The sequence below is a fragment of the Eptatretus burgeri genome, chromosome 9, assembly GCF_056783735.1.
Source record: "Eptatretus burgeri isolate ZD-2024b chromosome 9, Ebu_testis_v1, whole genome shotgun sequence".
Lineage (NCBI taxonomy): Eukaryota > Metazoa > Chordata > Myxini > Myxiniformes > Myxinidae > Eptatretus > Eptatretus burgeri.
In genome coordinates this window covers 31,158,341-31,171,999 of record NC_140969.1, presented here as the reverse complement: position 1 = coordinate 31,171,999, position 13,659 = coordinate 31,158,341, and the positions used below count along the sequence as shown (strand labels likewise).

The window sequence follows — 13,659 nt, the reverse complement described above, 5'->3', positions numbered from 1 at the left end:
TGGACCTCAACGATCGCATTATAACAGGGCCACACTGTCGTTTATCATTATGAAGTATTATGTACTGTACAGTGTACATAATTGTATGTGCTATTTTTATACAAGGCTACATCACTCGGCGATAGGAAATTTTCAGTTAAATTTTTTTCTTTTTTTTTTTTCTTAATTTTTTTTTTCATAGCTGGCAGATCAGTCGTATATGCGATCCGTCGTTGCCCGGAACGTCGTTAAGTGGCGCATGACTATATATATATATATATATATATATATATATATATATATATATATATATATATATATATATATATATATATATATATATATCGTTGCAGTACTGTGAAACCGTCACTCCGAAAGGCAAGCAAGAGCAGACAACATATTGCGGTCCCGAGACAATTATTACCACCGTCACCGAAGGTGAAAGAGGTTACGTTTTCACCCCTTTCTGTCTGTTTGTTTGTGTGCAGGATGTCTCAAAAAGTTGTGGTCAGGTTCGGTGTGTTACAAGGATGAACTGATTACATTTTGGTGAAGATTTGGATCTGGATACTCGAATTTTTAAAAGTGATTCTATCACTATTGAGAGAACGGGCAAAAAAACGATATATAGCACGATATTTCAAAAAGTTGTGGACAGATTCGGATGAAACTTGGTGGACATGTTGGGTTTGTGCCAAGGAAGAATTGATTCAATTTTGGTGAAGATTGGAATCTGGATGCGGATCTGATCATTTTTAAGTGATCCTTCACCAATGAGAGATAGGGCCAAAAACTATACATAGTCCACGATATCTCAAAAATGTATTGGGCCCGATATGTTCTCGTGAATCAGGCATTATATGGTGGAGGTATGCACTCTACCTATTCTCCTTCTAGTTTCATTAGTATCCGTTTTAGATAGCCCTTCCCTCATGCCTAGTGGGTTTTATGGGACAAAATGCATTGTGAGGGCTTTTCGATAGGTCTTATCTCCATTCTTTAATCTATTTTACTTTACTTCACAAACGACGACTATCATGCAAGCATACAAGCCACAGACCCTACAAAGACTTTTGGTGAACAACGCTTTAGGAGGCACTTTTTTGATGGTCCCAGATGCATCCTCAGCAGCTATTTGCTCTCCGAGGTGCATTTCATCTTCATTGGAGAGCTCCACTCCGTGGGATTCGAGCAATCCCTCAACATCCTCCTTCTCAAGTTTCTCGAATCCGAGCTGCCTGGCCATTTCAACGTTTTCAATAACACCTTGAATCCTCCCTCGGGAGCGAGGAACACAATCAGGCCAGAACTTTCTCCACACACCATTGAGGTTTGCAGACAAAACTTCCTTCCAGGATTCATCAATATTCTTGATTGCATTAAATATGCTGTGCCCCTTCCAGAGCTCTTTAAGGGTGAGAGAATTTTTACCTTCTGTTTCCTTGATTGCTTGGGAAAAAGTGCATCTCAGTTCATAAGCTTTGAAAGTGGCAATGATGCCCTGATCCATAAGTTGGATCAATGAGGTTGTGTTTGGAGGCATGAAAACAATTCTGGTGTTGCTGTGGATCTCATCCAAGTGTCGAGGCTGGCCAGAAGCATTATCAAGAATCAACAATGCTTTGTTGACCAAATTATTTTTCTTTCAGCATTCAGCGACAGCAGGAAAAAATGATTCATGAACCAGTCCTCGAAAAGCATCACGATCATCGAAGCTTTATAATTTGCTATCCAAATGACTGGCAAAGCTGACTTGTTGGAGTCTTTAAGAGCCCTGGATGTCTCTGAACAATACACGAGGAGTGACTTCAACTTGAAATCTCCTTCCGCATTCGCTCCAAGTAAGAGTGTAAGTCTATCTTTTGCTGGTTTAATCCAGGCATTCTTTTTTCCTCTTTGGAAATTAAAGTCCTTGCGGGCATTCATTTCTAAAATAATTCCATGTGGTCAATGTGAAAATTTGATGAGAATAATATTCTCACCGTGCTCAGCAGTGCATTTCCCAAGGAGGAATTTCTTCCTTCCCATGGATGTTAACCTATGGGGATTGTACATGCTCTTGCTCTTTTAAATGCTGAACGTCAAGCAAGGAAGCAACACGTACCATTTTTAATGTCCTTGGTACGACTCGGCTGAGGGTTTGCACTGCTGACCTCCCAGACTCAGAGTTGACGTTCTAACCAGTACACCACTTTACACCAAATGCTGCCAAACATTCTCTCAATTATGATGATGAAATTGACATTTAAATGTGGCAATAATGAATGCCTGCAAAACATCCAGAGCACAATCCACGAACCTCGAATCCTTTCCCACAAGTAGTCCTGATTGGCAGAGACATCCAAGTACTGCAAGACGTGGTTGAGAGAGGGAATCTGAGAAGACTTCACAACTGCAGCTTGCTTCAAGCTCGTGATAGAGCTCTCTAAGTGCAGATTTGGAGAAAAGTAATCATTTACAATAATTAAAAAAGACAAAATAATGATGAATAACAAAGCTGTCCATCAATTGAGATTTGTGTCATGATGATGCAAACAGCGCAAACCTCCAATCTGAAGCTCAGCACATCCCAAGCGGCGCAAATGTGAATTCACAGACTCGCCCTCCTTCACAAGAGGCACCAGAATTGTCTCACTGATCCACTGGAATGAAAATAAGGAACATATAATACTTAGCCTCATGTTTACACAGGACGGAATATTGTCATGCATCATCTCAACTAGCAAGGTCAGAACTCATCACAGATTTGTATCATTGCCTCTCTTGCGGAGCAGGTGCAAAAATCACCTTGAAAGCAAAACTGCCAGGTTTAGGTCATAGTTAATCAATTGGGAGCGACACGGCGTCAGCATCATTGCATGCATAACTCGAAGTAATGTGAAATTGCAGCCATTTTGGCTGTCATAAAAGAAAGTACATGAGGGCTAAAGTATAGAAGGAGCTTGACCAGAGATGTGGTTGTAAAAAAGAGAAAAAGTCAAGCAGCCCGACGCAACATGAAAGCAACAGGCCTTGTGCTTCGGCCCCCTCGTGAGATGACTATAATATTGAGAGTTTTAGATTTCAATGAATCTAGGAGACACACGTAACACTGGAGCACCAGTCCATTTGGGGAGAACAGTTCTCCTTTGAGTTGTGGACAAAGGCCTTAAAGGCTGAGAACCTGTGATTGTAAGGTATAGAGATGGGTATTGCCAAGTGTTTTGTATTGTAGTATGCTGTAATCCAGAAGCCTGTACTGCAATACGTACGTACCACGATATATTGTAATCCAGGATTCTTATTGTCCTTATATTTCGGCCAGATTGTTTATTTACTTAATTGTTCTGCATCCTGGAGCTCTTGTATTTCCTGCTTCATTTAATTGTTCAATTTGGAAATCATCACATCAGAAAACAGTTTTCTTGATGATATGCTCTACTTTGAGGCCAAGCATTTGACAAGATGTCTCATTTCCCTGGAGTCGACTCTGCTGTATGGTCTGCATCCTTCGATAATAAACATGGCAGGTTTGTGTACGATACACTGTGCTTTCGGTGAACTACCAGGGTATTTCTGATGAGGCAATCACTTCCTATAGTCGGCTTGGAGGTGAAACCTTTGATCACGTGTGTCAACTCGAACGGCTTTTCTTGTCATTCTCTCCCGCTTTGTGAACAGTCTGTGAATGTGACAGCTGAAGTGGATGCTGTCTATGGATTTGAGTCATCAAATTTGACAAAGGTAGAGTATTACAATGGCAACAAACTCGATGATCTTTTCAATTTTGTTATTGTTTTGCATTCCGTTAAACCCAAAGCTCATGTCAGCCTTTCCTCTCATTTTTTTTTAATCACTTCATAGTCGTACGCCATCGTGCGTGTTGCCATGGGTAATACACATGCATATCAGATTTATTGTGTCACATTCCAGCAGCACATTCAAGCACAGTTTCAAACATACGTTTTTTTCTTTTTTAATCACTTGTTAGTTTCCACATGCCTATTTAAAACCAAAACATTGATAAAAATTTTTTTTTAAACAATACCCCGGTATACCAAAAAAAAAATGTATTGGAATACTTATTTTAAAATGCAAATTTCAGGAAACCGGTATACCAGTAATACCGCACACCTTCAACAAGGAATGATTTTGAACAACGGAGATTGCTCATCTGAAATTTGTTTTGGTGATGACCTTTGCTCTCCAGTAGTTATAGTAATTCCCGAACTGTCCAGGAACGTAATGTGGTGTCAGCGAAATCACTTGCACTGTGCCAGGTCTGTTATCGTTTCCACACCCTTGATACCTCCTCCACCAGGTACGGGTCAGTGGTTAAATCACTTGCACAATGCCATGTGGACAGGTGAAAATTGCAAGACGTCTCAGGGGTGAGAGGGGGGGATTTATTTCCTGCCCACGACCTGACCCTGGGGTATGATAGTCAGCCCAGCAGAGGTCTTGACCAATGTTGACAAGACATTCAAGAGACCTAATGTCTTCTTGTGAATGACTGGAAATAAATAATTTCATTTTACAATACTTCCGAAGCAATAGGGTGAGCACGAGATGGATGTGTGCCAGGATCTAAAAACATTTTCCATTTATCAGACCAGCATCTAATCATTTCTAGATCAGCAGAGAGAGATGCAACTGCAGTCTGCCTGTCAGTGAGGAAGTAGTGCATGACACAATGTAATGTCATCCGCAAACAGGAAGAGAGGTTTTCCAGAGCACCCGAAGGGTCATTTAAGTCGATGAGGAAGACTGAATAAAGCACACTGCCTTTGACCGGTAAGGCATCACTGAGATAGGAAAGGAGAGTGATCCATTGATAGCAAAGTGGTGACAATGCAAGTGGAGGAAGTCAGAAAGTATGAAAGCGACTTTGTATGTCACAAGCAGTGAGCTTGACAAGCAATGCAGGGTGCTAGAATGGGTGGAATGCCAAAGATATGTCCATGAAGTGGCCCTGCCATTTTGTTTGAGACTTTGGACCTCAGAACATTGCTGAGGGGAAGCATATACATGAGACAGATTTGAACACCATCCACCAAGACTTTGAGGAAGGAGACTGGTTGACAAGTTCAGCCTTCAGGTTATGAAGATGATGTTTTCTGTCTCGCCAAAGAATGGACACACTTGTGCAAACCTGACACAGTAAGTCAACGTTGCCTTCAGTGAGGTTAGCCTCCATGTTGAAAAAGTTAGCAAATTTATATGGGGACATTTCAAAATGTAAACGTGGGGGGAAAATAAGAGCTTGCTAAATATTAACTCGACACCATCTCAATCATTGGAGTAATTGCATCACACTTATGCTGACATGAACTATAAAATAACTATGATAATATATTCCCCTTTTACCCCTTACAACAAATGAACTCTATTTTTTCTAATTTTGATGTACCATACTCTTTACAGAGCATTGGTGCTGGTGAAGCAGGTTCTTGGCAAGGGCTATACGAGGTGGTTTTGTCATTGCCTTCCCAGCATCCTTTGAAATGCTGGTCATCAAGCAAAGTAACAGCACGTACTGTTTTAAGTCTATGGTATGACTTGGCTGTGGTTCGAACTGCCAACCTTCCAGCCCAGAGCAAACGCTCTAACCGTGAATGATGCATATTGTCGTGTCTATGGGTTTAGCCCCTACCTGGATGGATGGCCAAACAGTTCTTGGAGGCCCACAGCCAAGACTCCCGGAGATTAATGCGCGCGGGAAAGAAATACTCGGCGCTTCACCGGGGCGGTAGCACAGCACAGGGGTTTTACTCTCGAACCCACAACAGATACACGGACACAAGCAAATGAAATGAAATGAAATAGATAATTTAATCACAGTAATCAAATATGTACAATGACAATAATTCAAATTATACTAATGAAAGAAAAACGTGAGGTAATCTACAGCCTAAATTCCTATTTGAGGTAACCCCGCACTCAGACCCACATACAGATAAGGGATCATCTAAAATAAAGAAAATAAAGAAATCCTTGTTCGTTCCTTCACTTAGCTGAGTCCAGGCGATCTTTTCGGACTTGACAATCGAACCGCGTCGTCAGCGTGTGCGTAACTGCGCCCCAAAAAATTGCGCCAAGCAATTTGTGAGGCAATATTCGACGCCAGGGCTCCCGAACCGCGATGGCGCTTCTTCGTCGATCGCGCTTGCCGATCCCACTCTCTCCGTTATCTTGCCGAGATGCGCTTTGGTTTCTCCGATTGCCTTCCTCACACCAAACTCCACTTGTGCGTTCGCTCCTCGCGACTAGCTGCTTCCCCCATCCTCTCTGATCGCCTGCCTTCGACGTGCGCTTCTTCCTCCTACTCACGTCACGCCCATCAATCACCGGCCTCGGGGGTGTGACCTCGCCAGCTATCACCCTTGGAGGCAGGGCTTCTTTCTACTTTGTCATGCAGCTCGGTTGTAATGGCCGTTGCCATTACAAAAATGTAATTTTATCATTGCTGGTTTGCAATACAAGAACATAGGGAAAAGTCACAGGGGGCAATTATATACTGAGGGAATTATCCTTAATCCCTATCTAATTAACACAACACCACCCCCTCCCCCCCCCCCCCGTGTGGTGATGAGTAAAACTTAAGCTCACAGTTGCCCTACTTAGTTTACATCGAGATATCTCCTACACGTCCACGGGGCAAGCAACTCTATACGATCCTATCTTTCCTATGAAATTCCTCCATCTACCCCACAATCACAATATATAAATTTATTTTAGATTTATATCTATACGTCTATCTTTGATTAATATAGTGTATGCATGTGCACTTCTCCACACGTGTGAAAAGAAAACAAATATAAAAAATTATTGTCCAAAAAGCAAGCTGATACAATAAAGCAATGAAGGAAAATGGCACAATGCAGAAGAAACCAAAATGATGCTCACATTGCGAAGGCTTCCCATCCAGTAATAAAGTTTCTCCAACTGACGACGACTTACTCCCAGCTTTACCCACACCTGTACAATGACATAAAAGTCTGAAAAGTCGACAAAAACGATATTAATAAAAATAATTTCCGAGGATGAGAAATTGACTCGGTGCAAAGCAGCTGGTGCCAAATTACGATCGGCAAAACTACCTCAATGCAGATTCGCACTAACATTTGATATCGATACCATCTGCTCACTACCAAGCCACTCATTCCATTTAATAAGCTCAGCATTGAAAATAACAAATAGAAGCAATGAAATAATCACATATTGCTTGTGAACATAAATAACCACAGGCATTTTAATTGAATGTTTTGCTAGTCACTTCCTGAGAGCATTTCACATAAATAAAAAAACGGCATTGTGAACGAGTATGTGAGAAGAGAAGATATTCCCATGAGAAAAGCCTAACGGATTTCTTAGCTTTTTCTCCCCACCCACTGTGCAAACAAAAACTGCCAGTGAGAGCAAGCAGGACGGCAGGATGTGAGAAAAACCTCTTCAGATGCCTGGCGTGAGCCAAGGTCTGTATCATCATTGCTCCGAGCAGACGGTGTTGGCGAACGGCAAGCTGGCTGATACTGATATTTGCGCAAACCTTGCATGATGTCAGTGGGTGAATGGTTGTAACTCCACAAGGCACCCCCTGATGATACAGTTTCTTCATGAAATCCTGAAAAACAAAACAATGTATTTTATCCAAACTGCTATGCTCTGTTAGATGGTTTGTACATTTCGCTGAAACTGCTGGGTTGTTCCGAGAAACCATAAGATTGAAAGTATAGCTCAACTAAATCATTATCATTTTGTGTGCAGCCTGTGGCTGCTGGTCGTAATATTGCTGACAGTGCAGTTATGCTGTGATGCAGTGCCCCCCATTTCCAGTAAGCTGGTACTCATTTTGCTGACCTCAGAAGGATGACAAGCTGAATCAACCCATCTCGTGTTATTTCACAGCTCGACAGGTGCTCGAACCCAAGAACCTAAGTTCATAAGCCAACTATCTTAACCATTAAGCCAACACCAGGCTTCGCCAACAATAGGGCCCACCTATACATTATTTATGCAAGAATATAAATTTTTCAAAGCCTCAAGAGACAAGGCTTCTGTGTAAAGGCCCGGTCACACCTTGACGTTTTAGCCAACGTATGCCGATTTTTGAATTTTTTTTTCTAAAACGCTGGCACACGTTGAATACGTTATGGGTAAGTTTTGATAACATTGAGAGCACGCTGAAAAACACTGCCATACGTCGTTGTACGTTGGCTTTAAACGTTGTACTTTTCGGTTGTCCTCAAATTTTTTCATGCTTGAAATTTCACGACGTATGCCGGCGTATAACTCACACGTTCCGCTACGCTGGCCACAAGTTGTATGCACGGTCTGCGATCGTTGACAGACGTCAACACATGCTACTTGTAAGTTAATCATAAGTTGAGACACGCCGAGGTAATGTTTAGCGTACCCGAAACTTATTTCTAACCTATGATTAACGTATTGTTGGCACGTTACGCGATCGTTGCCACACATCGACAGACGTTACTTTTAAGTTACTCATAGGCTGAAAGACGTCGGTATAATGGATCGTCCTTGCGTCAGCGTCCACGGCCACGGCCAGGACACTTATTTGCAGCATTCTTCAAACTTTTCTTCGGCATGACGAGGATGTTCACACTTCGATGTCTAGCTTGGCTATGATTCCAATTGTCCATCGGCAGCGTCTATTTAAAATAGTCGAGTTTGAGCGTTTTAACACGTTCAGAAGAAACGCTTCAAATTTCAAAACCCCAGCGTCAAAAAACAAAGGCGAGTGACAGCAATTTAAATCGTTCATTGTAAACAATGAAAATAGCTGAGTGGTACCGTTTAAAAGTCGTTGAGTGTAAAAAAAATCGAATTGTTGAGCACAAGCGTCTACTTTCAATAGTGGGGTTTGAGCGATTTAGCACGTTCAACAGAAACGATTAAAATTTCCGAGCGCCAGCGTCAAAAAACAAAGGCGAGTGACAGCAATTTAAATCGTTCATTGTAAACAATGAAAATAGGTGAGTGGTACCGTTTAAAAGTCGTTGAGTGTAAAAAAAATCCAATTGTTGAGCGCAAGCGTCTACTTTCAATCGTGGAGATGCAGCCATTTAAATCGTTGAGTAGCAGCCTATGAACCTACCCGTGGACACACGGACGCAAGGACGATCCATCATAACCCACACCCTCCCCCTCACACTCACCTACTACTGCCAACATGAACAAACTACTACTAATACTAATACTAATACTGATACTGATACTGTTACTGCTGACATGGACATCGACTCAAAAAGGAACTCGAAAACACTGTTGGGTTCCCCTTTTATGAGCAGCATTTTTATATACCAATTCCCAAAACCGCTGGGAACACGTCTTTATATGGCAGTTGTAAGCTAGAAACACATTCATTTTTTTTTTGTCGACCGGAAGACGTCATTGGAATACGTCTACATACGTCGATGTGTGTTGGGACTACGTAATGAATTGGTTCAAAGCACGTCAAACATAAGTTAGAAATAAGTTTCGCGTAAAAAAAGACATTACCGCGGCGTGTTTCGACTTATGAGTAGCTTATAAGTAGCCTTTGTGGACGTGTGTAAGCGTCCACATATCGTGTGTAAAACTTATCCCCATCGCATGCGGAACGTGTGTCATACGCCGAGTACGTCGTAAAATTTTGAACATGTTTAAAATTTCTTGACGTACTCTACTTACTACGACGTATGATAGCATACTTTAGCGTTCTACTCACGTATACCAAACTTACTCATACCGTATTTGACGTGCCCCCAACGTTTTAGACACATTTTTCTTAGGTCGGCATATGCTGGCAAGATCGCCAAGGTGTGACCGCGATGTTGTCACTTCCATTTCTACGGCAGTTATGATTCGAATCGTTGTGCGTCAGCCTTTTAATAGGCTACGTCACGACATCGTCGGCGATGCATGCAACGCGCTATGCCGAAGTTAGACTATCGTTGGGCATTGGTTGTGTAGGCCAACAACAGGTTCAGCATTCGTTGGTATAAGTTATCTATAACACAACGAAACGTTCTGTGTCCATTACTAATATGTTATGCATACGACCAACTCGTTATGAATACGTCCGAATCTTAAAAAAAAAAAATCAAAAGTTCAACGTCAGCCAGCGTTTTACATACATTTTAATACATTGCCATCGCTGGCTAAAACGTCAAGGTGTGACCGGGCCTTAAAGGTTGAACACAGATCTTACTCACCTGATGGAGATTTCTAGAGATAAAGTACAGGTAGTGAACAAAAAAATATTGAAACACCAATGGAAAGTCACTTAATAGAGCGATGGGCCACCACGTACAGCCAGTATGGCCTGTATGCATCATGGCATTGAGTCCACTGGCGTCTAGAATTCTGCAGGAGGGATGCAGCACCAATCTTTGAATACAAAGTCAATCAACTCACACCTTTTGGATGGAGGTGGGAAACGCCGTCTCAGGCATCGTTCCAAAATATCCCATAAATGCTCGATTGGGTTCAGATGTGGTGACTGAGAAGGCCATGACATATGGATAACATCAGTGTCATGCTCATCAAACCATTGGACAACCACACCTGCTCTGTGGATGGAGGCATTGGGAGGATCGCCTCTTGCAGCCACACTAGGTATCGTCATAGGCAACCAGGTCTGTATAGTATTTTTGCACATGACCTGAAGCATTCTGGGATGTTATTTGCTTCAGACATGGGCCACACTTTATGGAAGCTGTTGCTTGGTGTCCCTCATTTCCCCAGGTGTTTCCATTTTTTGTCTACTACCTGTATATCCACAAGACCTGATCGGCTTGAAATCCTGTTGCACATTTATTTGAGCGGCTCTTCATCATATTTAGTGAAGAAGTTTAAGATGTTGTCTACCTTATTGCTGGAATGGGAAAATAATGTGGCACAGTCGAAAGTGATCCATCTATCCATTGGGACCATACTCTGTGCAGAGCGATGGTGCTGCCTAAGCAGTCTCCTGGGCTATTTGGGCACATTCCTGGACAGCACTCCGACACAGGATACCAGCAAGCTGGCACTCATTTTGGTGACCTCAGAAGAATGACAGGCAGAGTCAACCCCACCTGGTATTAATTCAACAGCTTGGGTAGGGGGGGGGGATTTGAACTCAGGATCCTTGAATCCTAAGTCCACAACCCAAACCATTAAGCCAACATCAGGAAAGTGATCCACAATGTGGCAGCTGGCAGCTAGCTGTTCATATAAGCTGACAAATCTATCCATAAAAGGACCGAGACCAGCATTTTGTGGAAACATACCTGAAAAGAGGAATTTGGGGTCACGGGAGGTAAGTACTCTATGAACGGTGACTTTTCTGCTTTGCATCATGAAAAAGATCAGGGGTCAATGAAGGAATAAAGGGAGTTGTTGATTCCACAAAAAACATTTATAAAGAAATAAACATTGCTCCATGGAGCCTCTTTTGTAAGGCTCGCACTTTTTTTTTTTTTTTACACACACTCACAGTTTTATCTTAACTCTAATTGGATATCTGATTTCATTTTTTTGCAGTTTAACTTTCGGTTGCAAAAAACGGTAAGAAAATTAGCGTTTAGATAAAAATGCATCTTAACTGAGTGAAATTAAGGCCTGTAATATAAAGTCCATTCAGACTTTAGTGTTTTGAGGATGAGGTGGGAGAATGAGACGCCTGATCAACTTCAACACAGACTTGCACAGAATGCTTAGCAACAAAGACTTTGGAGGGTAATACGTGCTCAGCAAACATACACAACAGCAGCCGTAATGAATCAGACAAAGTAGCTGATAATACTGTCCAAGAGCAAAATTGCGGTCTGATGACCTCACCATGCATATACTGTTCTGCGAAACAGTTCACAAATGAATCAACTGGGAAAGGGGATGGATTTTACTTTGTTGCTCCAGGGGGAAAGTCCAATTACCTCCACTATTTGCCATACCTGTTCGACTGCAACAACTTTATCAAAGTAATGATGTAAAATATCGCAACTTCAGAGACAATATCCAAAGCAGCAATTCGGCTTGTATGTGCAAGATTGTACTTGCAGCATCTAACTCGAGATGAGATGTCCAACTGTCATATACTTCTATGCCCATGGATTTCCCACGAATGTGTGTGTGTGTGTGTGTGTGTGTGTGTGTGTGTGTGTGTGTGTGTGTGTGTGTGTGTGTGTGTGTGTGTGTGTGTGTGTGTGTGTGTGTGTGTGTGTGTGTGTGTGTGTGTGTGTGTGTGTGTGTGTGTGTGTGTGTGTGTGTGTGTGTGTGTGTGTGTAGAGGATAAATGGGGTTTCTGAGGAAGCCATTCAAATGAATGAGGAAAAACGGAAAAACTTTCTGACTCAAGCCCCAAATAGGAGACTGATTTTCTCCCAACCTATCCCCTTCCCTCCCATACAAGCAAATGTAAAATTGAGACTGATTTTCTCCCCCTCCCATACAAGCAAATGTAAAATTGAAACTTACTGATTGAAGCACTTTTTCCCCTTCATATTTTCATTCCACTCAAAGAGTGAACCAATGAATATTTTTCCAGGTTCTACTTTGGGGAATAACTTAATTTTCTTATAACATTCATTTCCTTCAGTTTTGTAAAATGGGGAAGTGTTTTTAAGAGCACAGTCGTGCTGTGAAAATGAGGAAGTATTCTGTGTTCATGTCTCTCATGGTTAAATCATCAGAACACTAACAGAACAACGTTTAGCTAAAAACAGCTTTTAAACGTAGGTTTTATCAAAATAATTCAAAGCAAGATGTTTCATTTTCATGTTAAAATGAGTCATTTTGGAGTCAGCCAAGCTGCCTCGCCCGAACCAAGCCAAAAAATTCCGGTCATTTCCGATGTGGGAACACACCCTCAAAAAACCATTGTTGTGAAATCTCCCATTACATCATCAAGTTGCTTATTTAAACCAACTTGTGTGCCGAGTGTGATTCATTGAGAGAATGGATTGTGCAGAGGAGTACTCCAACCTTACGGATCAATTGTTTTCACAAGATGACAGGTGAGATCTCAACCCAATTCATTATTTGTTGTTTAAAACAGAATTAAATCACTATACAACTAATAATTATTGTTTTTTTTCGAACAGGTTGTCCCCAATAAGAACATCGTTGATAACTGATGTTGAAAATGAGTTATCTGAATTAAACGACGAATGGATAAAAATGAATGATTTTCTTGAAGACATTTATTCGTTTCGGAAAGAAATGAATGATATTTTTCTTGGATGGCAAGAAATTCTCTCACGTCCTTTGATCTTGAATGACCCGAGTCCAAGGTGAGAAAATTATCGGTGTGTGTGTGTGTGTGTGTGTGTGTGTGTGTGTGTGTGTGTGTGTGTGTGTGTGTGTGTGTGTGTGTGTGTGTGTGTGTGTGTGTGTGTCTGACTCATTATTATTATTTTTCAGTTTAAACACCTGTCTGGATGAACCAAACATACAACTTCATCTTCTAGAGGAATCTGACATGACATTATCTTCTGGAGGGAAATGTTATATTTATTATTTTATTCATATCATTATATAATCATCTTTATATGCTCTAATGCAGTGGTTCCCAACCTGTGATACGCGTACCACTCGTGGTACGTGAGGGCCTTCCAGGTGGTTCGCGAGCACTTTCAGGCTCAACCTTAAAAAAATAATAATAAAAAAAAAACGGTCCATTGTTTCATACACAGATTCGCCCTGAGCACGAAGGAA

The 13,659-nt window shown here is 41.6% G+C and overlaps 1 protein-coding gene across 2 annotated transcripts in view; it reads right to left on the bottom strand.

Annotated features, from left to right (window-relative positions):
- Positions 1-13,659, bottom strand: part of TMEM209 (transmembrane protein 209) — a 78,233-nt gene that overhangs the window by 20,867 nt on the left and 43,707 nt on the right. For both annotated transcript variants that reach the window (XR_015061529.1, XM_085894598.1), the window contains exons 6-9: positions 7,407-7,582; positions 6,865-6,936; positions 2,525-2,621; positions 2,279-2,404 (exon numbers count right to left, since the gene is read on the bottom strand). Coding sequence is in view for 1 of the 2 variants with exons in the window: in XM_085894598.1 (XP_085750724.1) it covers positions 2,279-2,404; positions 2,525-2,621; positions 6,865-6,936; positions 7,407-7,582 (471 nt within the window). In the remaining variant the exon portion in view is untranslated. The remainder of the gene's footprint in view (positions 1-2,278; positions 2,405-2,524; positions 2,622-6,864; positions 6,937-7,406; positions 7,583-13,659) is intronic.